The sequence below is a fragment of the Pteropus vampyrus genome, unplaced genomic scaffold, assembly GCF_000151845.1.
Source record: "Pteropus vampyrus isolate Shadow unplaced genomic scaffold, Pvam_2.0 Scaffold380, whole genome shotgun sequence".
Classification (NCBI taxonomy): Eukaryota; Metazoa; Chordata; class Mammalia; order Chiroptera; family Pteropodidae; genus Pteropus; species Pteropus vampyrus.
Window position 1 is genome coordinate 572219 of NW_011889161.1, and position 23392 is coordinate 595610.

Below are 23392 nucleotides of genomic sequence, written 5' to 3' on the forward strand. Positions count from 1 at the left end.
TTCCCACCTGTACTTTATTTTGCAATGAACAGTTATCGCTTTTGTAATAAGAGCCTCTTGTAATTTTAAATATCGTGAAGTAGCCTTAGCTTTTGCATGTGGAGAAGGAAAGCCCCCCTTTCTTCTTTTCTTTTCACGGACGAGGTAACGTTAAGCTGGCTTCTTAGTAGCTGCCAAAAGAGGTACCGGGTCAACCGGGTACCGAGAAGTTCCCTCCCTACATCTCCTGGTTCAGTAGGACGACGCTGTCCTGAACGGTTTGACAGGGCGCGTCGGCGCACGACACCTGGGAGCCCCGCACCTGTCGGTGGCCCCGGCACCGCACTCCGGAGGCGCCCAAGTGGATTCGGGTCCGGCACGGGTAGAGGGTCCGCTCGCCGGCCCCTACGGCGCCCCCCAGCGCCAGACGTCTGTCCCGGCCCCACGCCCTTTGCTCGGCCGGAGGTGGCCGTCAGGGCCCCTCGCCGCGGCCCTACGCGGCTCCCCGTTACCTTCAGCGCTCGGGCTCGTCCTTGCCGCAGCAGGAGGGCCGCCATCGCGGTGACTCAGGGGCGGACCGGGCAAGTGGCGGGCCTGGCGGAGTTCGCACCTGCACGGAGGTCGCACCTGCACGGAGGTCGCACTCGGACGGACGCCACACCCGGATGGACGTAACCGCTGTGCCTGCACTGCCGCCTTAAGGCCCGCCTCCTGAGCCGAAGGCGCCAATCACAGGCACGGGCGGAGCAGGGCGGCCGCTGCGCGCGCACCACCGCCTGAGCACCCGCCCCCTGGCCCGAGGACGCCAATCACAGGCGGGCACGGGGGCGGGGCAGAGGCTGTAGTCCTGCGCGCGCACCCTGGCCAACACCAGGCTCGCCGGGCAAAACCTTGAGGCCACGCCCCTGGGACTGCCGCCAATCACAGGCGGGTGGTCCTCGCCGGCGCCGGGCGGCTGCTGTTTTTATTGCGAGGGTCGCCTTCTGTCACCGTGTGCGGGGGTGGGTCCGACGTTGGCCGTATCCCTTAGCTAGATGCACAGACTTCAGACGGTGCCCGGGACATTTCTGGCCCTAGCCGAGAGTCCTTTATGTTTGGTGGGCTTGAAGCCCTTCTGCACGTTATTGTCAGGTTCGCTCCACACGCCCGGCCTCCCTCCGCGGCCACCCTGCGGCGTCAGGTCAGACCTCATCCTCCGATCCGCGTGGTCACCTGTGGTCACCCCTGTTCACTGCTCCTCCTGCAGGGCGATCTCAGGCGGGACCGTGGATGTGCTTTTGGCCTATGACAACACTAACACCAGAGCAAGACAGATCAGACGTGCAAGCGTTATTTAACCCAAGAGTTTATGGTTTGCAGTGCAAAGATTTCCCCCAAAGATAGGGCATAATCGTGGAGTGACGTAGTTGGTAGTTGGCTTCCTTCTCTCTACTGATCATACCGACCACCCTGTCCCGAAGCCCGCCACGCCCTGTATCCTTAGGTATCCCATCAAAGACCAGCGTGCCTCTAACTTCCCCTGGCTAACGGCTGGAGGGAGATTCATTCAGGCGGCAAGATAAACAAGCAGAAACAGGTCCCCTGACCCTATTCAAAGGGGATCAAACGAATGCAATGGGACCTGCCACCCGCCACCATCCACCCTGGGAGGCAAAGACAACAACTTTAGGTCTTAGGGTAATAATGAGAAAGGAGTCTTTTGTCTCTTCTGGGCGAATAATAATAAAAATCCTAACAGAATTATCCTTTAATCAAACCAAATTAACTCTGTTGCCCCAAGGGAAAGTTCACACTTGTCTTTACCAAGTGGGCTTTGCTTTACTGGTGATTAAGAAAATTGATGATAAGCCACAGCTGCCACTTGGGGAACCAGACATGGAATTGGGAAGTGCACATTACCCTCCTTCACGGGGTCCGGAACCCCCAGTTCCCATCCTTCCCGCAATAGCAGGGCACAGTCAATTAAAGGTAGACCTCTGGCTGGAGTCTTAGGAGTAGAGAGGAAACAAAATGAAATGACCCCGTCCAAGGGGCTGGGGTACAATGACCAGCAAGAATAGCTTGAGGATGGGGTAGGTGTGGTTGAGGGGAATCCGGGAGAGGAAGAGACCCAGTGAAGAGGGGGGAGACATCTGAACGGTTTTCAAAGAAGCACCATGATCATGCGTGTGAAGGTAATTATGGCAACAACCTTTAAGACCAAGGCCTAAGCCTGGCGGATGCAGGACCTACTGGGAAGCTACCGCAGTCAGGTGGGGAGGTCAATGCCAGCCTGCATGCACTGCATTTAGCCAAAGGGAATAGAAGCCACAGGGCTAAATGCAAGAGGCAAATATAAGGTGCTGCAGAAAAATCAAGAAGCAGAGGGCAGGGGAAGGGCCAGCGATTTCATGAGTATTTGTGGAGAAGGGATTATATTTTTCAATCAGCTGAAAAACTATACTAGATTTTGCTGACAGCAGGGGTTGGTCTTCTAATCATTAATTCTCTGTCCAGAGTTCTTCTGCAGGCTCCCATCACCTCTGCCTGGAGCTCTAGCAAGTACCGACCCAGCATTTTTAGACAAAACTTTCCGAAAAGTTGGCACAGGTGGAGCCATTTTAAAATGGAGTCAGGGCAGCCATTTCAGGGGCATGCCTTGTACCTCTCACTCCTTGAACATTGGGATGTTTGAACTGGGAAAAATCACCCTTGGACTGTGTCCGAGCAGCACTGTCTCCCAAATAACTGAGTGTAAAAGCCAACAGGAAAGCAGACCTCCCGACCCCAGGAGTGGAGATGGACACTTTTTAGAATCAGTAAAAAGCCATGTGTAGCTAAAGAGTAATGTAGCTTATGCAAATTCCAATGCAAATCCTTTCCTTCCACTGATGTAATTATTTCCCTTCCTTTTCTCATGAAAACCCTTTGCCTTCAACCCCATAATTGGGACACTATTTGGGTGTCTGCATAAGTCAGCGCATCCCAAATAGCTATTCTTTGATCTCAAATAACTGCTCTCACTTTGGCTTATTTTCAGGCTAACAACATCGAAACTTGTATTTGTCTATATTCTTTTATTAATCACCTAAAATTTTATAAAAACTATTAGAAATCTTCCCTTATGTCTCCTAAAGGTGAATTAAACTTCTTTTCAAGATAATTAGACACCTGGAGCATCACTTGGACCCAAACTGTGAACTCAAAGGTGTTTGGGTCAAAGAAAGAAATAAAAAATACTCAGATCATACCATCTACACGCACACCCTAGCTCTGCATGCTGGTCAAGTATGCATATTCTTTTTAAGCCCCAGAGTAAATGTATTACGCCATTAGCCTATGTAAATTAATACAATTTAATTATATTTTAAATTAAGATTTGTACAAAGCTTTCATTAACACTAGTTTTGAGATATTGTTGAGGATGACCATATACAGTATGCTTTACTACGTTAGTAAGATAACTTTTTAAAATAAAACCAAATGTACCTCAGCACACAGGAAACATAAATTTAAAAGCTTTGTTGTTGTTGTTGTTGTTGTTGAGGAAAAATAAGGAAATAAAGCAAGTTAAAGTGAAAGTTTTGGATGCACCTAAAACTTTTCAAACCCATGAAATGACTTCTCTTTCCGGCAGCATTTGGCCACCAGGTATTAGGAAACACCCTGGAGCTACAGTTTAGCAATGCTGGGCAAAATATTACAAGCATAAGTTAAAACCGATCTGTTCACACGTCCTGTTTTGCCTTGTTGGCTCTGCCAGCTCTCGTTCATGTTCGCTGCGCAGTGATACACATGAAGTTCACGTGTCTGGGCTCGTCACCGTGGGAATTCCCATGCCTGGGTTGGGCTTGCATTCCTTCCAAGTGGATTTGCTTTTCGTGTCCTCCAGGCTGTTCTTAGTCTAGTGTGGTCATTTTTCTCATAGTTTGGAATGTCCTGGATCACAGGAAGCGTGTGTCCCCAGGGACTGAAAAACAGAAGAAACCACCAGAAGCTCACACAGCCGTGGGATCGTTTGCTGCTGTCAGTGAGCCGATGCCTTGGTTGGCTGATGTCAGGAGGCGAGGACACGAGAGTCTGGACCCAGGCCCCCTGGGCAGTAGCCTGGAGAGCACCGGGGGAGCCTCTGCAGAGCTGCCCCCAATCACAGTGAACCTGGGCGATGCCACCTGCTAGCAAAAAAGGCCACCAGAAATGTGGCTACCTCAGCCTGGCCACTGGGTGGGGGGAATGTTTCAAGGCCTACTCGCTCCTGAGTTTTGGAGTTACACACACACACACACACACACACACGCACACACACACTCTTCTCATGGTCCAGGATGTTCCGAGCTATTTCACTACATTAAAATTAAATGTAGCAAAAGGAACTATAAAAACTTTAAAAAGACAAACCACAAACTGGGAAAAAATTTAACTTGTAAAGAATCAGTGTCCAGAATACGTAATTTCTTACACATTAAACAAGAGAGAGAAGCCACCCCAAAGAATAGGATGACGGCTACGTCTGGAGGGGGTGAGGGCCTGGGTACGGTCCACACGGAGTGGGACCTTGAGGCTTCCGTTCTAGTCGTAACCTTTATTTCTTCAGGTGTGTTGTAGATGCGTGTTTTCTATCTTTCCTGTATTATTTCCTGAAATATTTCATAATACACTCTGATGAGTAGAAAACCCACAAATGTTTCATTTGGCGCTCCAAAGTTACAGGATAGTTTTAGGTGTCTACTTTTCAATGGGAAAGATGTAGATCCCGATAATGCTAATGGAAATTCCGTCCTATACACTGAAATGATGACCAGATTTGTCCGGCGAGGCCCTGTGGGCCTCGGCCTGGCACTCATAACCCGTTCTGGAAGGTCCGCCTGGGGGTGGGCTGAAACTCGCACCGGGCAGTGAAGATCGGCCTTCGCGTGTCTCCCACCTCGCCAAGCGCTGGAGACTCCAACTCCCTAACCACTAAGTCACTACCAAGGAAGGGCAGGTGGCCGGGTGTCGCCGCTGAGGAAGAGCCTGGTGGTTGGAACCTCACTGTCCTCACAATGAAGAGGTAAGAGGTGTCAGTTTGCTGGGTCTTCCATAAACAAAGTGCCACTAACTGGGCGGTGGCTTCAGACAACAGAGATTCATGGAGTCACAGTTCTGGTGTCCTATGCTAAGTCCCTCTGAGACTGGTAGAATCCTTCCTTGCCCCTTCCCAGCTTCTGGTGGTGGCCTTGGTCTGCAGCTGCACCAGTCCCATCTCTGTCTCCGGCTTCGCGAGGCATCTCCTTGTGTGTCTTCACATGGCCTTCCTTCTCTGTGTGTCTCTGCGTCTGGATTTCTCGTTTTTGTAAGGACACCGTCATATTGGATCAGGGCCCGCCCTACCGACCTCACTCTAACTCGATCGCCTCTGCAAAGCCCTTATCTCTGAGTACGGTCACACTCTGGGTCCTGCGTAGGGTGTCCGTATCTCTTATTTTTGGGAAACACGATTCAACCCATGACGTATGTCAGAACCACAGCAAATGGGAGACTACAGTGATTTTACATATTTTTAAAGGACATTCTTTCCCCGCCCCCCTGCTTTATGGAGATGTAACTGACATGTAACTGTGTCAATTTAAAGTGTACAACATAACGAATTGATACACGTATACACAGGGAAGTCACCAGCACCGTAAGGGTAGTTAACGGGGTCATCGCCTCACATAGGTCCGCTTTTTGTGTGCAAAGAACTTTTACGCTTTACTCCCCAGCGATTTCCAGATTCATAATACAATGCTGGTAACCACAGCGCCGCGTTGTACATTCCACTAGGACGCATGTATCACAACTACAAGTTTTCGCCCTTTGACCTTCTCACCTACTGTCACCCTAGGCAACCACCAGTCTACCCTCTGTCTCTCCTGATGCCAACGTGTTAACTTCCTCTGGCGGTTTCGTAGTTCCCTTTTCCCCTCCGTCCTCCCTTGCTGCTTTCCTGCGTGCACCGATGATGTCCCGTCGCGGGGTGTTCGATCCCCTGCTTTCTCTCGTGACTCTATCCTAGGTTTTTGCTTTGTGGTGACCGCGAGGCTAACGTAAAACTCCATATAACCATTGATTTCATGCTGATCGTCACTTAACTTCGATTGTATACAGAAACTCTGCCTTTTACTCCCTCCCCTTGATGTGTCTGATGTCACGACTCACCTCTTTTTATATGGCATATCCATCAATAATTCAGTTATTTTTAACTCTTATCTTTTCGCCTTTCACTAGAGTTAGGTGGCTGACACATCGCCATTACGGCACCTGTGTTCTGAGTCCGACCACATACTTTACCACCGTATATTTTCACGTCGCTAGTTAGCATTCCTTCATTTCAGCTCGAAGATTTCCTTTTGGCATTTCTTACAGGGCAAGTGTGATGTGCTCCCTCGGTTTCCGTTTGTTTGGGAAAGTCTTTATTTCTCCTGTGTTTCTTGGCTGGCATTTTTTTTTCCCTCTCAGCACTTGGAGTATTCCCCCCCCCAACCCCCCGGCCTGTGAGGTTTCTGCTGAGAAATCTGCTGATTGCTTTATGGGGCTAGTTTGTAAGATATAAGTTTCTCTTGCTGCTTTTAAGATTCTCTATTTGTCTTTGATCTTTGACAGTTTTTTGTGTCACAGAGAGAATCTCTATAAGTTGACTTTGGTGACCTCTGAGCTTCATGAACTTGGATGTCCTGCTCTCTCCCCTGATTTGGGAAGTTTTCAGCCATATTCCTTTAAGCGAGCTTTCTGCCCCTTTCTCCCTCTTCTTCTTCTGAACTCCCAATAATTCGCAAACTGTTTCTTCTGTTACTATTCCATAGATCACATACTTTTTTTTCTCCCTTGTCCTATTCTGTTGTTAACACTCTCTATTGCCGCCCCCGCCCCCCCCCCCTTCATTCAGTGTGTTCTTCGGTTCCAGAATTTTCCTTTGGTTCTTCTTTGTGATTCTCGTCTTTGTTAAACTTCTAATTTTGGGTGTGTATTGTTCTCCTGATTGAATTCTTTCTTTGTGTTATTTTATCTCATTGAGCTTCCTTAAAACAGTTATTTTGAATTCTTTCCCGGGTATATGGCCGATCTCCAGGTCTTTGGGTTAAGTTACTGGAAGATCGCTGCGATCCTTTGGTGTCGTCACGGTTCCTGGTTCCCATTCCTCGAAGTCTGCGTTGCCGTCTTCACATCCGAAGGTGCAGTCGCGTCCTCCAGTCCCTGCCAGCTGCCTCTGGGAGACAAATGCAGGCCTTCGGCCCTGCAGGGGTTCTGCATCTCAGACCTCCTGTGGGTGTGCCCGCTCCATGTTCCTCGCCCCCTCTCGTGGCAGGATTCCTACGCTTGGATGCCTTCCCCTGATCTTACAATGCACCAGGCGGGTGCGGACACCCCCTTTTGTTTCCCAAAGGTGGTGCTGCAGCTCAAGTTTGTTGCCTCTGCTTGCCCACAGTAGTGGGCCCATTCTGTGTGTGTGCTCACTGTTCCTTTGCCCAAACTTGCTCTCGCCACCACCATCCACACACCGGGAGCTGCTCACAGGGTGGGAGTGTGTGGGTGAGGTGCGGGGTGCCCGTGGGCCAGCTGGGGGACCCGCAGGCAGGATGTGCCTAGCGGCTCCTGGGCAAGCTCCTTGACAGAGTCTGCAATGCGGTAAGCAGTGTGCACGTCCCCTTGAAGCCCCCCGAGAATTCCATCTGCCCCAGCAGCCACACTATTCAGTACTCTGGCTGGGGCAGGAGAGGAAGAGACCCGTGTCTGCATCGCGCAGCTAGAGAAACCGGCGTCACTTGCATGCTCTCGCCGTCCCCCGAGGGACGAGTCGTGGGCTGAGAAGGTCTCTCCTGGTCCTCAGCTACGCTGCCCTAGGGGAGGGGTGGTGCGGGTAAAGTCGACCCTGGACCGTGAGCCTGACGCTAGGGTTGGATGAGCCTCTCGGGGACCTTGGGAGGTGTCAGGTGGAGAGATGTGACTCGCTGCGGCCAGACGGTGGACTGCCACAGTTCTGACTACAAAAATGGCCTCGATCCTCCACCCCTCCCTTTGTGTGGGCCCTCTGGAAGTGACCTCGCCATACCTCTCACCAGAGGGACAGTTTCTTTCCCCGTCCCTTGAATCTTACTGCCCTTGTGACTCCCCCCCTCCCCCCCAGAATGCACTAGCTGTATGCCTGGTCCTGATTGTGCTTGTCATGTAGGCCAGTCCCGCTACCCTTCCCGGCGATGAGAGGCTTGATGGAGTAGAGATGAGCCATCCCGGGTCAGCCAAACCGGTTCGTTCTCTTCCAACCAGGCGGCTGGCCAGAGACACAGAGCAAAGGCCGGCCGACATGGGAGGACCACCCAGCTGAGAGCAGCCCAGACAGTCAGCCCACAGAATCACGAGCTGAGCAAATGCTCATTGTTTCAGGCCACAAAATTTTGTGTTTGTTATGCATTATTATGGCAATGGATAACAGAGACAGTTACTGACAACACAGCTAACTCCTTTGGGAAAATTACCAAGACGGTACAAAAGCAAATGGCTGTCCCTTTTTATCCCAGCTTTAAACAATTAATATGCTGTCATTATTTTTTAACTTTCAGGGAAGTACAAACTTGGTTATAATTTAACTAGCCACATTAAGAAATCGAAAAAACAAATTATACAGCACTGAAATTTCAGTTGTGGGTGTTGGAAAACATGCTAAAAAATTAAATAGTAAAATAGCAAGGCACCATGTTAATGATGAGATTTACAGTTTACTTTTATATAACGGTAATGATGGTAAAAGCCACTGAAACAATACCTTTGTAGACATATATTAACAGGTAATAGCACACGACAAAATAAAATCTAAGTAGCACCAGAAGAGACACAAAGGGGAAGATTATGAAAACAGGAATAAACTTAAAAACATTTCAATTGACTTGATTATAACTAAACAGAAAAGGTACAGGTTATCATGGAATGTGGTGAGACCTTGAGGTAAGTCTTGTTGGCACAAGTACTGTAAGAATTCAAAGTGTGAGACAAGTGATTTAGCACCTCGAAATGATGAAAATGATTAAGTGTGTTTAATTCTGACAGTCAAGCAAAGTTCTTTACGTTTTCATTCATACATGCTCCCTGTCTTGTGATATAATGCATGATTCCTCTTAAATTATTATTTGATCTCCCAAGTACACAGTTTAAAAAAAATTTGTACTTAATTCTCAAGGTTGTAACCTACTACATGAAGGTAGTGAAGCGTCAAGGTCAGTTTAAATACACATATTACAGTTAATTGCATCTGTTAGAATGTGTGTTGTAGAACATTTCATATGCTGTAAACCACGACTGTAAAGGATGTTTCATTTGCTCGTGCATTTGGTAGTGACAGGCTCCTCTAGGACCCCTGTGGTCTTGGTACTGTTATCCCATCCAGAAGAGAAATTGTAAACTCCCCTGATGCCTGAGAAGTACCCCAGACCACTGTGCCAGCTCGGTTAGAAGCGATGTTTACGGCAGATTCGTTTTTTAGAAACACCGAAGTCTCCTGCTTCCACCGTGGTCACTGCGCAGTGTCACCTCCTCTGCTGGTACTCCCTTGCAATGCTCTCTGTGAGTCTCCTGCTTTGCTCTTGCCCCTTCTCCCTCTCCTGTTCCCCAACCCTGTTGTCCTTTGTTCTGTGATACACAAACTCTCTTCTGTCTTCTGCCTCCATGAAAGCCTTCTACCTGAGCACCTGTAAGGAAGCCCAGCTCTCTCTCAAGTGTTCTGCTTTGCCAGCTGCCTCTAAGTCTGGGTGTAAATTCATTCTTGATTCAAACAGGAAGTGGGGTTCAGGTCAGCAGTCTTCTAGTTTCCTGTGCTTCCTGCCTCTCATTACCCCTTCACTTTTTAAGTAAAAATAGCTAGCTGCTCCTTCAAGACAGTCAGTTAGTTGTTCCACTTATTTATTTAGCAAATATTGATTGAGCACTGACCTCGTGCTAGGTTCTGTGACCTGCAGCATGAGGAATCAGTCCCTGTCCTCATGGCATCTGTAGTCTGGAGATGACATTAAACAAATAATCGTGGTGCCGTTAAGGCAAATAACAGAATGTCAGAGACGACTCTGTTGGGGTGAAACTGGGTAATTAGGAACAGCGAAGAGATGGGGCTGTGGGGAGAACATTTCAGGCAGGAAGAAGAGCATGTGCTAAGGTCCTGTGGTTAGTAAGAGCATTGTGCCAATGAAGCAGAGGGGCTGTCAGTCACGGCTAGAGCAGAGAATTAGCTGGGCCTGGTAGGGAATGAGGCTGCAGGGTACGTGGAGCCAGACCACATGCAATTTTGTAGTGTATGATTAGGATTTGGTCTTTGTCTTGAGAGCTGCGAGAGGCCACCTGTTGGTTTAAGCAGGGGAATGAAGTGATCCTATTTGTGTTCTGAAAATATCTCTCTGGCTTTAGTGTGGAAAGTGGATCAGTGGGTAACAAGGCAGTCGTGGAGACCAGCAAGCAGAGGGACTGCTGTGGTTGGGTTATGGCGTTGGCCACGGGAGGTGGAGAGAAGGGGCGTCTAGGAGAGGGATTAAGTGAGTAGATGAACAGTGTGGAACATGGGGGCCACGGGTCCCGAGAAATCATCTGTGCAATTGGTGACTGGCAATGCTGCTCCGTGAGCAAAAGAACACTGGGAAAGAGCAGAATCTTGGGTTGAAACCAGCACTGCAGGCGCCTCTGGCTTGTCTAGCCACACGGGTTACGAGGGCTCACTTCCGGCGACCCTGGCTCTAAGCCCGCCTCAGACACGCACGGCGACGCCACGTCCGGGACCGGGATCTGAACCGAAGCCCTCTCGTGTCTTGAAGGGATATTTACTGAGAACCTGTCAGGCACCAGGCAGATCGAATGGCCCAGGTACAGCAAGGGAAAGATCCAGAACCGCCCCTACCTCCCCTACCTCGTCTGGAGGAAAAGCCTAACATTAAGCGAGCACGCGTCATCTCCCGTGGTCTGGATTCCACCCGGACAAATTTGGTCAGCGACCCACCCCGCGCCGCCCAGACTCCAGAGCCCGCTCGCAGGGTGGCGCGAGACCACGTTCTGCGCATGCCCAGGGCCGGCGCGTCGGCGAGGCGGGCCGGGTGTGCGTCACTGCGCCGCGACTGCCCCGTGACGTCACTGCCTGGTGACGTCACTGCCCGGCGCCGTCAGGAATAGGCTCCGGGCCGCGCACGTGGGTGGCGGTGCGACGGCCGGGCTCATGGCGAGTTTCGCGGGGCTGGCTGTGTGCGGGCAGGCACTGGTGGTGCGGGGAGGCAGCCGCTTCCTGGCCACCTGCACTGCGAGCAGGTGAGGGGTCGGGGCTTGGAGCAGGGCGCCCAGGCTTCGGGCGCGCGTCGGTGCCGGAAGACCCCGATTCCCCTGCGCCGCCGCGGCCGCGTCCGTGCGGGGGTGACCCGTGGGGAGCCCTGCCGCTGCCTTCTGACCCTCCGCCACCGCCTTGGCCCGGCCGTGTGCCCTCCGCGCCTTTACCCCAGGACCCGCCCCTGGCGCGCATCTCGCTGCCTGCCCAGGGTCCCGCCCCCTCGGTGGCGGGTCTGCGGCGCTCTCGGTCAGATTCTGCGGGGACCGGGAGCGGCCGGGTCACGTAGGGCGACGTGGTTCAGGCTCGGGCCAGTGCGGGGTCCCGGGTACACTGGCCAGATATGCCGTGGGACGTAGGGAACAAGGCATCTATCTACCCCGCCCTACCTGCTCTTCAGGTTTCAGAGGTCTTACGCGACAATTCCTTACTCGAAGGTGCACCCAGAGTCAGCAGTGCGCACCTGCCTGGTGGACCTTTCTCTGATTTCACGCTCCTTCCTTATCGTTCCCCGCTGTGTACTCAGCGCCCGGGATTTTTAAATCAGGAAATGTGTGTTGCTCCAGTAACCCTGACGCGAGGAGCCTCATGGTTATTAGTACTCGTCAGTTTCAGCCCCTTGTTTCTTTTTTCCCCCGAGTTTTGATTCCCTGTAGTTGAAACAGACGTTCGTAACGAGTGCAGTCAGTGCTTTTAGTTGGGTGTTTGGTTTAAGAAATCCAGTTCAATGTAAAATTTAGATTTCACACAGAATCTATTCACCAGCCTATCATGTATCCCAGATTAGTTTTTGATGCTCACAGTATCTAACATGCCACAGTGAGACATCGATCTGCTTGCTTCTGTCTGTGCCTTTGGAGGAAATGTAGTGGCCAGCAAAGTTTCTCGCTTGGAGGACTGCCGCTCTTTCCACAGCATTTCATACAAAAAGTTTAAAGTACAGTCACTTTAAAGGCGATAAGTGTGTGCGAGTTCCCTTCCCCATGCCAGGCCCTGGAGGTGGATGGGATAAACAAGCGAGCTCAGGGTCTGACGGTGAAGGTAATGTGTTGGTGAATGCTGGGCAGCCATGAGAGCTTTTCTGGGTAGATGAGACATTTTTCTAAGCAGGAAATGGCAGTTTTAAATTTGGGTGTGAAAGGCCTACTGACAACAATATTATAACAATATCTTTTAACATAACCATCTTGCATTGATGTTCTAGTGCCTGAAGGAATAATATATTACCTCCTGTCAAGTTTTTGTCCTCATTTTTTTTACTCAACTGGTTTTTTTTGGTACAGAACCACACCCGTCAATGTATGGCAAATCTAAATAGGAGATTAAGCAAATAAAGCTTCCTAAGTGTTCCCCGAAATATTGTACCCAGGCAATTTATTGGCATGACTTCGACCCTTACTTTAATGAGTATGCAAATATAAACATTTTCATTAACAGAGTTCTCCTTTAAAAAAATATGTTCTTTTTTGTAGTGATGATGATAGCTTCTTCACGTATGATTGCAGTTCTGCAGAAAAGAAGTCACAAGAAAATAAAGGGTGAGATGATGGGGAAGCCTCTTCAGGGTTTGATTCGTGGCCGAACTAATGGGACTGATAGCCTAAGGAGTCAGTTGTTATCTGCTCTCTGAGCTCTTCATTTCTCTCTACCTTGCTGTGTGGACAAACCAGGTACCACCTCAGGAAAGATGGGGAACTAACTTTCAAAGGAGGCATTAAGAGTGTTAGGATTTTTCTAAATAATTGTGTCTACGGCCATGCCACCCTGAACAAGCCCAATCCCGTCTCTGATCTTGGAAACTAAGCAGGGTCGGGCCAGGTTAGTACTAGGATGGGAGACCACCTAGGAAGACCAGGTGCTGTAGGCGTAAAAAAATGAATAAATAAATAAAAATAAAAATAAATATAATTAATTCTGTCAGTGACGGTTTTATTGGCACCTTCAAGTAATGCATTCAATTTTAAATGCATTGGAGACAGTGGTATGAAATTAACTTTTGCTAGTTGAAAGGTAAGAGAAACAGTGTGTCGATTTTGCACGGTGGCTTCCTTTAGTTGAATCAGCCTTGTGGCTCGGTTCATTTTTTTAAATATGATGTAATCTCTCCCTCTGGCCCTGGATTAGTTCTGTCCGTGGGGAGTGGGCCATGTGGGCTCTGAGGGTCCTTCCAGCTCAGTCTGGTGGCTATGCTGAGAGCTGTTCCTCTTTAGTTAGAGCTTTTACTCCTTCAAAGGCAGAACTGTTTTGAACCCCCCGGATCCCCTTTCTGTCTTAGATTTTGGCTCCATGAACCTCACGGTGTTTTCTGTCTCTTCTCACAACGTGAATGAAAAATGCCGGCCTGTAAGAACAGCCTTAATCACTCAGGGGGCGCCTAACTGTCCTTTCTTCCTCAGGGAGGACAGACGGCCAGTGGATAAGGGGAGTGACACGATTCTGGCGTCCGCCTTCTCCACGTCTGGCAGCTACTTTGCTTTGACTGATGACAGTAAGCGTCTGATTCTTTTCCGTACAAAACCATGGCAATGTCTGAGTGTCAGGTATGAAATGCTAACGTCGGGTAATGACAATGTCAAATGCACAGCTTGTGCTTGCATGCCGATGACAGTTGTGACAGTAACTGACAGCAGCTAACACGCAGTGCCAGTTGTGTGCCCGGCACTGTTTTTAGCGCTTTCCACGTGTTACCCGATTTAACCCTCATAACGGCCATGTGGCAGGGCAGGGCCATTGTTCTCTGCCACGGCCACTGGCCAGGGGTCTGGAAGCAGATCCCAGCCAGCCAGCTTGGAGAGGCCAGACGGGTTCCTGAGCCTGGTCTCTCTGGCTCCAGAGCCAGTGCCCTGGCCACTGCGCCATCCTGCTTTCCAAATTGGTGTCCCTCCAGCCAGCGGTGGCAGAGATGGAGGTCAGCACGCACTCTGAGTGTGTCAGGGTCCTCGCGAGCTGACGCACTGTGGGATTGGGGTCAGCGCGCTTATCTCTAAGTACCCGAGGGTCGGTGGGAGCTCGGCGTGGGAGCGGGAGGCGGAAGCACCTCAGCGAGAACACAGTCACGGGGCCTCAGTTTCCCCTGTTCCACCGAAGTCCTGGGGCTGCTCCTCGGACCCCGTGTCACCTCTCGAAAAGGAGGGGCGCTGCGGATTCGCGAAGCCTCGTCCCCCGAGAGCTTCCTCGTCCTGTCACCGCCGTGTTCAGGAGAGGAGGCGGCAGTGCTGACCCACGGCGCCGGGCAGGTGTCAATTTCTGTTGCCTCCGACAGTCCCCTGTGTGCAGGTTCCGTTTCCTTGAGAGGGCGAAGGCTGGAACTGGTCCAGGTGTGCCGCGACACTGATAGAAACAGCCACAGGGAGCAGAGCCAGCCCCGGCCCCTCACTGTCACCTCCCTGAGGCCTCACGGTTTAACTGTCCCTCGATAGTCAGAGATATAGCCGTGCAGGGTATCGTGCTTGAACTTCTAAACAACGAGGGTTAAAGGATTTTCCTTTGTAGCTGGCTCACACCTGTTCTGGGGACAGCTACGCTTTTTAGAAATCGATTTCATCTTATTTTCTAAGGGGAATAAAAAGCCAGTTCCCGGCGGCATCGGAGGCAGGGAGCACCCACTGTGCCCTCCGTCTCGGGCAGGTTAGAAGTCGAGTCCGGTAGCATCACTGCGTTTCTGTCTTACGTGTGTTTTCACATCTCAGATAGGCAGTAGATGCCCGTGTTAAAGTCTTAAAGGACAGAAAAATGAACGCTTTTCCCATTTAGAAAAAAAGTGCAGCTCTCTGCCAGCATTAACATCACGCGTAGAAATGATACCTTTTCTAGGGTTTGATGTTTTCTTCCATTGAGAATTACTCTCTTTTGTAAATGGAAATACCACTACTAAAACCAGAGTGCTATCAATAGAATGATGCCATTTGTTTCCAAAAACCATTGATGTACCAAAGCGATGTGAAAATAACAAGAGCGAGATATTTTGTGGCAAACTTTGGGGGTCAGGTTAGGACTGTGACCCACAAGAAGGGTACGCGGGGGAGTGTGAACCCCCTCCAGGCCCGCGCTCCAGGCCCCTTCCCGCAGGCAGTGGCTTCCCCGGTGGAGTGGCCTGCTGGACGCATGTTACCACGCGTGCAGCTTGTGGTGTTGAGTGGCTCCTCCCGGCTGACAGCTGTGAATTCACATCATCCTTAACTTGAAGGCCTGCTGGCCGCATCTTCACACCGGAAGAGCCTGAGCATTAGCAGATGTTGAGAACATAGACCTTGTTCCGTGCTTTCAGGTTTGGGGGCTGGCGTTTCTGGCCATCTCCTAGGTGACTGTGACACCGCTGGGTCTGGCCTGCAACGTGGCACGATGATGGCTGCCCTCCTAGGATGCGGTGAACCTGAAGCTCGCCCTCCAGGCTGGTGAGGGTGCTCGGGCGCTGAGCAGAGGACCGGGTGGTGTCTGGGGCTGGCGGTGTGTCGGTGGCCGTGGGACAGAAACTCAGTGCCTGTGGAGACCGAGGCACAGAAACCAGAGGCGGCCGGTCCCCGGGCCCGTGGCGCGGCTGCGTGGTGGTGCAGTGTCCCCAGCCGTCCCTCAGCAGACGGTTCCCGCTGGCGTTTCACTTGTTTTGCTGTTTTAAAAAACGCGTCAGTGAATCATGTACAAATGTAACGAATCCCACTCACCCGTAGAAGTCCCCGAGATGAGCCACCAGGTCAGAAGGGACGTGCACTGTAGTCTAGGCAGAGGATCCCAGACGTGAGGTGCACTGTCCCACCCTGGGCGGCACAGGGGCCATCAGACCTGGTGACTTTCAAGGCCTGCCAGAAGGAAGTTGGCGTCCTGTGTGCTTCGTGACGAGCGAGGGCAAGGACCTGCTCTCCCTGAGAACCCGTGTCCCGTGAACTGGCTTCCCCACGGGCTCGTTTCCGTCCTCGTTCACTGTATCAGGGAACTCAGAGTCCCCGTTTGTTGTAGATGTTCCTTTCACATGGCCTTGGCCTTTTGGTGGCACATCATGTTGACCTAGAGCCACTCGGGGCCACGGAGGCGGGGTCAGCCTTTTCCTGGGCACTCGCCTCCCTGGCAGCTTTCCAAAGCCTGTGGTTTCTGCGCCGACTTCACGCGTCGGGCCTTCCGGGGGACCTGACCTCCGGCGGTGTCTGAGGGGTGGCCCATGAGATAGGGGAGTTATGGGCAGGTCCTGTGGTCCCCAGAGCGCAGTGTGTCCCGCCACAGCATTTACAGCTCTTTCCAGCAGGTGCTTCGTTACCGCGGCTGCTTTAAAACTTCGCCTTGAAGGGTTTGGAGGAAAAGCCGAGGTGGAAATTATAGGCAGTAACGATGCATTTCAAGGTCTCAGTTTTAAGTGACAGAGGGCAGGGAGCCTGTGAACTGGGCGGGTCAGGGAGACAGACCTGGAACCAGAGCCAGAAAATGAGTGTTTTTGAACAAAAATGAGAATGCTGGGGTGACGGGATGTTTTTTGGTTCGGCGTGTCCATTTATTAATGAGAAATCTTACACGCGACATCACACCATTTCATAAAACGCCCATGTTGGAATAACAAAGGCCTCTGGGAGACGCAGCGCTCCGGGAGGTCAGACCCGGGTTCGTGTCACTGCAGGGCCCTGGTGGTGAGGGAGTCTGGCTGTGGGAGTGTCCGGCGTGGGGCAGCTTGGTGTCCTCGGGGCCGGGCGGGCAGCGAGGCCCCCACATGCTCAGCCTTGTTGAACCAGTGTGGCTCTCTGGAGGTGGGCATGGGGTCACCAGCTCCGCGGGGGCTCAGGGCTCAGCTACTCAGGGTGCTCCCCGACTGGCAGAGGGGAGGGGCAGGCTGGCCCGGGGACCCGAGGGCCCACTGGGCTGTGTGCCCGCTCACCCCATGGAGGCAGCGAGGCGCCGAGACCCGGCAGAGGCCGAAGATTGGTGGGGCCTCTGCCTTTGCCCCTGGGGTGACACGGCTGCCCTGACTGTCCTGTCTGATGGCCTGCGTCCCCCCCGCTTCTGCAGCCTGACTCCTGGACCCGAACCCCCAACCCCCCACCATACTGAGCCCCTTCTGGAATCATTGCCAGGCTGAATGTAACCTGTGCAGCTGAAAGCCCCCAGCGGGGACAGAGGACAAGATCCCAGTGCCATTCTGTGCTGCGAGGGTGGGAGGGGTGCGGTGGCCGGTCCCCCCCAGGGCGAGGGCACTCCGTGGAACCCAGGCCCAGTGCCCAGAGGGCTGTCCCGGCTGCTCCATGGGGCTGTGGTCGCGCTGTCACAGCCGCTCGGTCGCCCGTTGGAACGCGTACGAGTGGCTGCCACGGCACAGGCCGTCGCTGAAGTCACAGCTCGGCGTGCCGATGCATCCCGCCCCCAGCCTGATCGTCTGCTTCGTGTCCCGTTTTCCCCACGTTTACGCCTTGTGCCTCCTGCAGCCCCACGGGTGAGCGGGGGAGGTTCAGCCTGAGGCCTCCTCCCCGGCCTTTTCTGTCCTTTTGTCCCTTTGCTCCCCAGAAGTGCAGCGTCCTGTTTGGTCCTCGTGTTGGGGACGTAACTCCTGTAAGCTTTCCTTCCCGCTTGCAGCTGACGTCTGGAGCTCAGCCGCAGTGAGTTGGGTGCCGTCTGCACGGGTGTTGGGTCTTTTTTGGGAAAGCGGGTCCACTGCCGCCCCCTCGGTGACAGGAAAGCGGGGACTGCGTCTCTCCTGGGAGGACGCAGAGGCGTAGATGAAGGGACGTGTGTGTGAGGCGATGGCACAGCTCGTATCTAACGCAGAAGGGAGGGGAGTCCAGGCCCCTGCCTGGGAGAGCACGTTTGCCGCTTGGAAGGGGCAGCGGTAGAACTGAAAGGTGACAACGGGAAACAGCCTAAATCCTGTCCCCGGGGGGGGCGTGGCCACGCTCCTGCATAGGACCTGGCACCTTATTTCTTACTCCGACGCTGTCATTGGACCAGCTTGTAGATGAGCCAGATCTGTGAGTCTGGACTGAGGATGGAGCATGCTCATCTCTACAGGCCGAGCTCGGAGGCGGGCCAGTGACGGGTCAGCCTCCAGAGCTGCCTGACGGAGCATGACAGGTGCCGGGTGTCGCGTCCCCGTGCCGTGATCCACCCTAGCTCTGGGTACCGGGTGGTGCTGGCTCGGGTGTCGTGCACGAGTAGCGAGCATGCAGTCCCTGGTCCAGTTTGGCAGAACCGGCCGTGGATCGTCCTGGAGGGCGGCCTGGAGTGTGACTCGGTCCCGGGTGGGCAGCTGCAGGAGCAGGAGGGCCCCTGGGTGCTGGGTGCCGCTGGCTTTAGCATTTTACGCGGCCGGCCAGTGTCGTCCCCAGACGCACAGGCGCAGTGCCAGCCCGAGGGGCAGCCCCCGCGCTTCGTTAGGACAGCCCCCATGCAGCGAAGTCCAGAGGGTTCCCCACGGAGCACCCGGCACACCGCCGCCGAGCCTGCTGCTCGGGGCACGTTTTTTAAAGAAAAAAAATAACAGGAAAATTTGTCTAAGGCACTGGCTTTGTTTATGTTCGCATTGCTTTATTTTTCCGGACTGCCTTTGGTGATGGGAAAGGTGGCGAGGGGCAGGGCTGACGCTGCCACCAGACGCGGGGCTCGCGGGTCTGTGGCGGGACGCTGTGCCGGCCTGTGAGCAGCGGTGGCGTCTCTGGCTCCTAGGACCGTGGTGAGGCGGTGCACAGCCCTGACGTTCACAGCCTCCGAGGAGAAGGTTTTGGTGGCCGACAAGTCTGGGGACGTGTACTCCTTTCCGGTGCTGGAGCCACACGGATGCGGCAGACTTGAACTTGGGCATCTGTCGATGTTGCTGGATGTGGTAGGTGGGCGCAGCGCTCAGCTCTGCGCAGGTGCGACGGGCCCTGGGTGGGCGTGGGTCCCGCAGCAGGGACGGCCCGCTGCGGATTTGTGGGGTGGCCGATGCTGGCAGCAGGGCGAGTTAGGAGGGAGCGGGGGCTCCGGACCGGACCGCCAGCCTGGTCTCCGTGACGAAGTGCGGGCTGTGGGAAGAGCAGGTGCGGTCACGGGGCCTGAGCTCGTCCTTCGTGCTTCACAGGCGTCACCTTGGTGTCCTCCCAGCCGGAGGCACCGAGAGCCCATGGCCCATGAGCACAGGCTCAGCCGCGGGTGGTGGAGTTGGGGTGGGTGTCCCCAGGGACACTCAGGAATGATGGAAAAGACACGTCACCAGGACTCGGTGACTGGCTGGACACAAGGTGGCTGTGAAGTAGGAAGGAGAGGGAGGTGACAGGTACTGGAGATGACTGGCATCTGTGTGCGAGGCCTGGGGCTGGAGACGGAGGTCTGGGGTGGGGAGGGGGCTGGCTCTGGCCATCCCGACGAGCCATCTGTTCCCTCTCACCTGCCGCGCAGGCCGTGAGCCCCGATGACCGCTACATCCTCACCGCCGACCGGGACGAGAAGATCCGGGTGAGCTGGGCCATGGCGCCACACAGCATCGCGTCCTTCTGCCTGGGGCACACTGAGTGAGTCGCCTGCCTGCCCTCTGGCCGCCCGGGGAGGAAACCCAGGTTAAAGCACCGGGGAGCCCCTCCAGCGGTTCCCCTGGTGTGGAGGCAGAGGTGGCTCTGTGACCCCTGGGCCTCGTGGGGGGCCGTCGGTGTGCAGCTCCACTCCCGGGTGAGCACTCATGGCCGGCCAGCCACATTGCTGGGAGAGGTCCCCTCGTGGGCTCTGAGGCCTCAGGGTGGAGTCACTGTGGACAGCGCTGTTGTTGGCCCGCAGCAGCCCGCAAGCACCAGCCGAGGCCTGTCGCCCCACCACGGTGGCCGGGGGCTCGCTCTGGAACACCCCTGCTTTCTCAGTGTGGACACCCCGCAGTGGTCAGCGGTCACTAGGTGGTGCATTGAGGACGAGGAACGCGCTTTAGTGATTTTACCTGTCTGAGAATACATAGCCTCCGAGCCGGGCACTCGTCACTTGCCTTGGGGACTCCGACTTTCCGTGAGCCCTTTCGGCACCCAGATTTCTGTGTTCTGTCAGAAGTGTTTCTGGGGTCCCCTGCTGCATGGGCAGAAGCCTGTCGAGCACAGGAAAAGCATGTGGTTTAGCTGAAATGCTTTAAAATACCTTATTTGAGGCAGTCGAAGACACAGAAGGATTTCTGAGACTGTTCCTGTCCCCTTGATATCAATGGAGCCTAAAAACTGGCCTTTAAGAAGGTTGGTGGCCGTTTAGTCTGTGCCTTGTGGCAGCTTAGTTTGGCTTTTCTGCTGCTCTCTAGTGACGCAGCGCCCAGCGTCTTCCGGCCTGCACGCCCTCCGCCCTCGGCCCGCTGCGCTGTCGCTGGGGTCTTGGCTGCTCGGGAGGCCCCTGGCGCCCCCCTGCGGCAGGGCCTTGCCCGTGCCGGGGTTGCTGCTGGCGGGCACGCTTCACAGCTCTGCACGTCCCTTCGCTCCCTCGGCTTCCCGCCACCCGCGTTCTCAGGCCTCCCCGACCCCGGCAGAGGACCCCCGTCCCGGCCCGTCCTCTCTGCTCTGCTTCTGTGCGGCCTGCGCCTCCCGTACGGGAGCCGCGAGCCGCGCTGGTCAGTCTGAGGTGGGACGGCCAGGGGTGTAAAACTCCCCGCCGCAGGGGGCGTGAAACAGCTCACCGCTGCTGTGTCACTCACCGCACATCGGAGCGGTGGCTCTGCAGATGCATCGAGTCGCCTGAAAACGTCGTGTGGCGGCTCATTTTCCCACCTGGCCTTTCGACACAGTCACTAGCAGCACGTTCAAGGTGACACGGGCGCTGTGTTGTGCCGGCCCGCGCCGTGCCCAGCGCTCCGCCGACAGACACGCCCTGTCTGCTGCTGTCTCTGCGGCCCCCTGCCCGGGGCCTGTGTTGGTCTTGTCTCTTCCTGTCCCCAGACCTCAGCACAGCCTGGCACGGGCAGCGCTCAGTGAGGGAATGACGAGTCACAGTGACTTGTGAGACTCTTTGGAAACTCTGGTTTGTGCCGCTTTCCTGTTGAGAGTTTGGGGCGACTCGCCTCTTCTGTGGTGACGTGCCCCACCATCACAGTGGACACTGACTGCATTGATCCTGCGACACGGACTTGTCCCCATCTGAGCTCCCGAGACTAGGGCCTCAGGCACTCTCAGGAGGGTGGCCTGGTGGGGTGGCTGCGACCAGGACTGGGCCCAGGGCCGCTGGGGCGAGGGCGGGCACGGCACCTTCGCGGGGGTCCTGGAGCCCATGTGTCCGTGACCCAGCTGTGTCCCCGTCGTGGTGGAGGCTGAGTCACGAGCCCCCAACCTGAGTCGGGTGTCTGGGGTGAGGAATCGGAGGGGCGGCGGGTCCGATTCTGGCCGCGGACAGTGTTGCTCTTGCTCCGTCCCCAGTGGCCTTCATGTCTTGTTTCCCCCCTGGGCCCCGATGTCGTGGCCCTTCAGTGCGGGTCTCTGGGCAGCTCAGAGCAGCACAGACCCTTGTGGACCCTCTGGCGGGTGTGGCTGGGGCACATCTGGACCTAGGGGCTGCCCGTGCTTGGGGCTCCTGTGTTGCTGGGGCCCCAAGAGCGACAGGGCTGCGTGCTGCCCAGGCTTCCTCCTCGCCACTCACGAGGTGACATACGTTGCTCAGTTCAGTTCTTGTTGGAGGTCAGGTTTGGGGAGGCGGCTTCCCTCTGAAGTGAGGGGCGCCGTGGGGAGGTGATGGCAGCACTGGAACCCCGCTCACTGTGCTGCTCCGCGCTGCAGGTTCGTGAGCCGCATCTTCGTGGTACCCGACCACCCCCAGCTGCTTCTGTCCGCCTCCGGGGTGAGTGTGCCCTGGTTCTGCCCCTCCCCCCTGGGGTTGTGTGCCCTAGGTCTGTCCCCCGCCCCCCCAGGGTAAGTGTGCCCTGGGTCTGTCTACCCCCGGGGTGAGTGTGCCCTGGGTCTGTCTCCCCCCGGGGTGAGTGTGTCCTGGGTCTGTCTCCCCCCGGGGTGAGTGTGGCACTCCCCTCTGGGTCCTCAGCACCAGCCCAGCAGAGCGGCAGCCAAGAGCTGTTCTGTGGTTCAGCGAGCTCCTTTGTCCCCGTGGCCTGCCACTAGGTGGTGCTGGTTGTGTTCTGAATTTCAGAGCTAGCGGGTTGCTCCTGGCTGCAGCTGCTGCTGCTGGTGTGTGTGTGTGGGGGGGGGGGGGGGGGGAGGAGTGTGCAGAATCTGTTCTGAGGGCCGTCATCACACCTGTAATAACACTGTTCTCAATTAAAACACCCTTTCTGAGTCCTGCAGGGACCTGGGTCCCGTCACCTCTGCTGCTGACTCGTGTTTCTCCTTGTGTGAATGTGCGATCATCGATGTGCCTCTGTGTGCGTGTATTTGTGTGTGTGTTTGTGTGTGTGCATACTTGGCTTGAATAGAGCAGACGTGTCGTCTGGCACGTGGCATCAGATTGTCCTGTGTCCTTTACTCATTGTGCAGCGTGGGGTCACCCGCTTAATGATTCGCATGAGCTCTTTAGAACAAAGAGCCATGGTTGGGAAGGGCACTCTGGCTGAGTGGCCGTCCCCATGACCGGGGGAAGCTTGGCTGCTTTGGGGGTGTCACGTCCCCGAGGGGCAGGCTGACCTGTCTTTGCCTGCAGGACTGCACCCTGAGGCTCTGGGAGTACAGACACGGCCGAGAGCTGCACTGCTGTCACCTGACCAGCCTGCAGGAGCCGGCAGAGCCCTGGGGCGACAAGGTAACCCTGGGCGTGTCTCTGGTTTGGGGGCCGCTGGCGGGGCGCCTCTCTCGTCCCTGGGACCTTGTGAGAGACAGTGTCACGATGGGACGTTTCTTTGCTGTCAGCGCAGATGTTTCACCTCAGGAGAAGTCATGTGTTTATCACATTCTGGGGCATCTGATCCAAGAAGGGGGAAATGATCCACATGTTTCACGTTCGGGTCTGAACAGTGCGCTTACAGAAACCCGCTGATCCGCGGGGGTGGGAAAGGTGGTGGGGCTGGAGCCGAGAGCTCCGTGGGTTTACAGGCCGGGCAGCGGGCTGAGCGCCCGCTCGGCGCTCTCTATTGTCCGGCACAAGTTGATCTCATGACCCCCAGTCAGGCTTCCTGGGCCTTCGGTTGCCAAGGAGATTTCAGGGAGAAGGCGGGCGGCCTTTCTGGGTGCCCAGGGTTCTGTGCTTGTGGGCACTCTGCTCTGATGCTGCTGAGCTGCTGCCCTT

General features: G+C 54.6%; 2 protein-coding genes and 1 non-coding gene across 6 annotated transcripts in view; 2 read left to right on the forward strand and 1 right to left on the reverse strand.

Moving 5' to 3' along the window:
* NDUFV3 (NADH:ubiquinone oxidoreductase subunit V3) overlaps window positions 1-536 on the reverse strand; it is a 13526-nt gene extending 12990 nt beyond the window's left edge. Inside the window, exon 1 of the mRNA XM_023523179.1 lies at window positions 302-536. Coding sequence (XP_023378947.1) covers window positions 302-536 — 235 coding nt within the window. The remainder of the gene's footprint in view (window positions 1-301) is intronic.
* Window positions 537-10750: 10214 nt separating this feature from the next.
* The window catches only part of WDR4 (WD repeat domain 4), a 22073-nt gene continuing 9431 nt past the window's right edge, over window positions 10751-23392 (forward strand). Inside the window, exons 1-7 of one of the 4 annotated variants that reach the window (XM_011379978.2) lie at window positions 10751-10815; window positions 12736-12801; window positions 13660-13803; window positions 18899-19055; window positions 19610-19722; window positions 21940-22000; window positions 22811-22909. In XM_011379978.2, coding sequence (XP_011378280.1) covers window positions 19041-19055; window positions 19610-19722; window positions 21940-22000; window positions 22811-22909 — 288 coding nt within the window. In that variant the 5' untranslated portion in view covers window positions 10751-10815; window positions 12736-12801; window positions 13660-13803; window positions 18899-19040. Of the gene's footprint in view, window positions 10816-11077; window positions 11251-12735; window positions 12802-13659; window positions 13804-17743; window positions 17836-18898; window positions 19056-19609; window positions 19723-21939; window positions 22001-22810; window positions 22910-23392 lie in introns of those variants that run through there. The other 3 variants (XM_011379976.2, XM_023523172.1, XM_011379977.2) reach the window with 3 other exon arrangements.
* On the forward strand, window positions 13010-13130 carry LOC111731521. The gene has a single exon (XR_002777182.1). It is a non-coding gene; the product is annotated as a 5S ribosomal RNA (ribosomal RNA).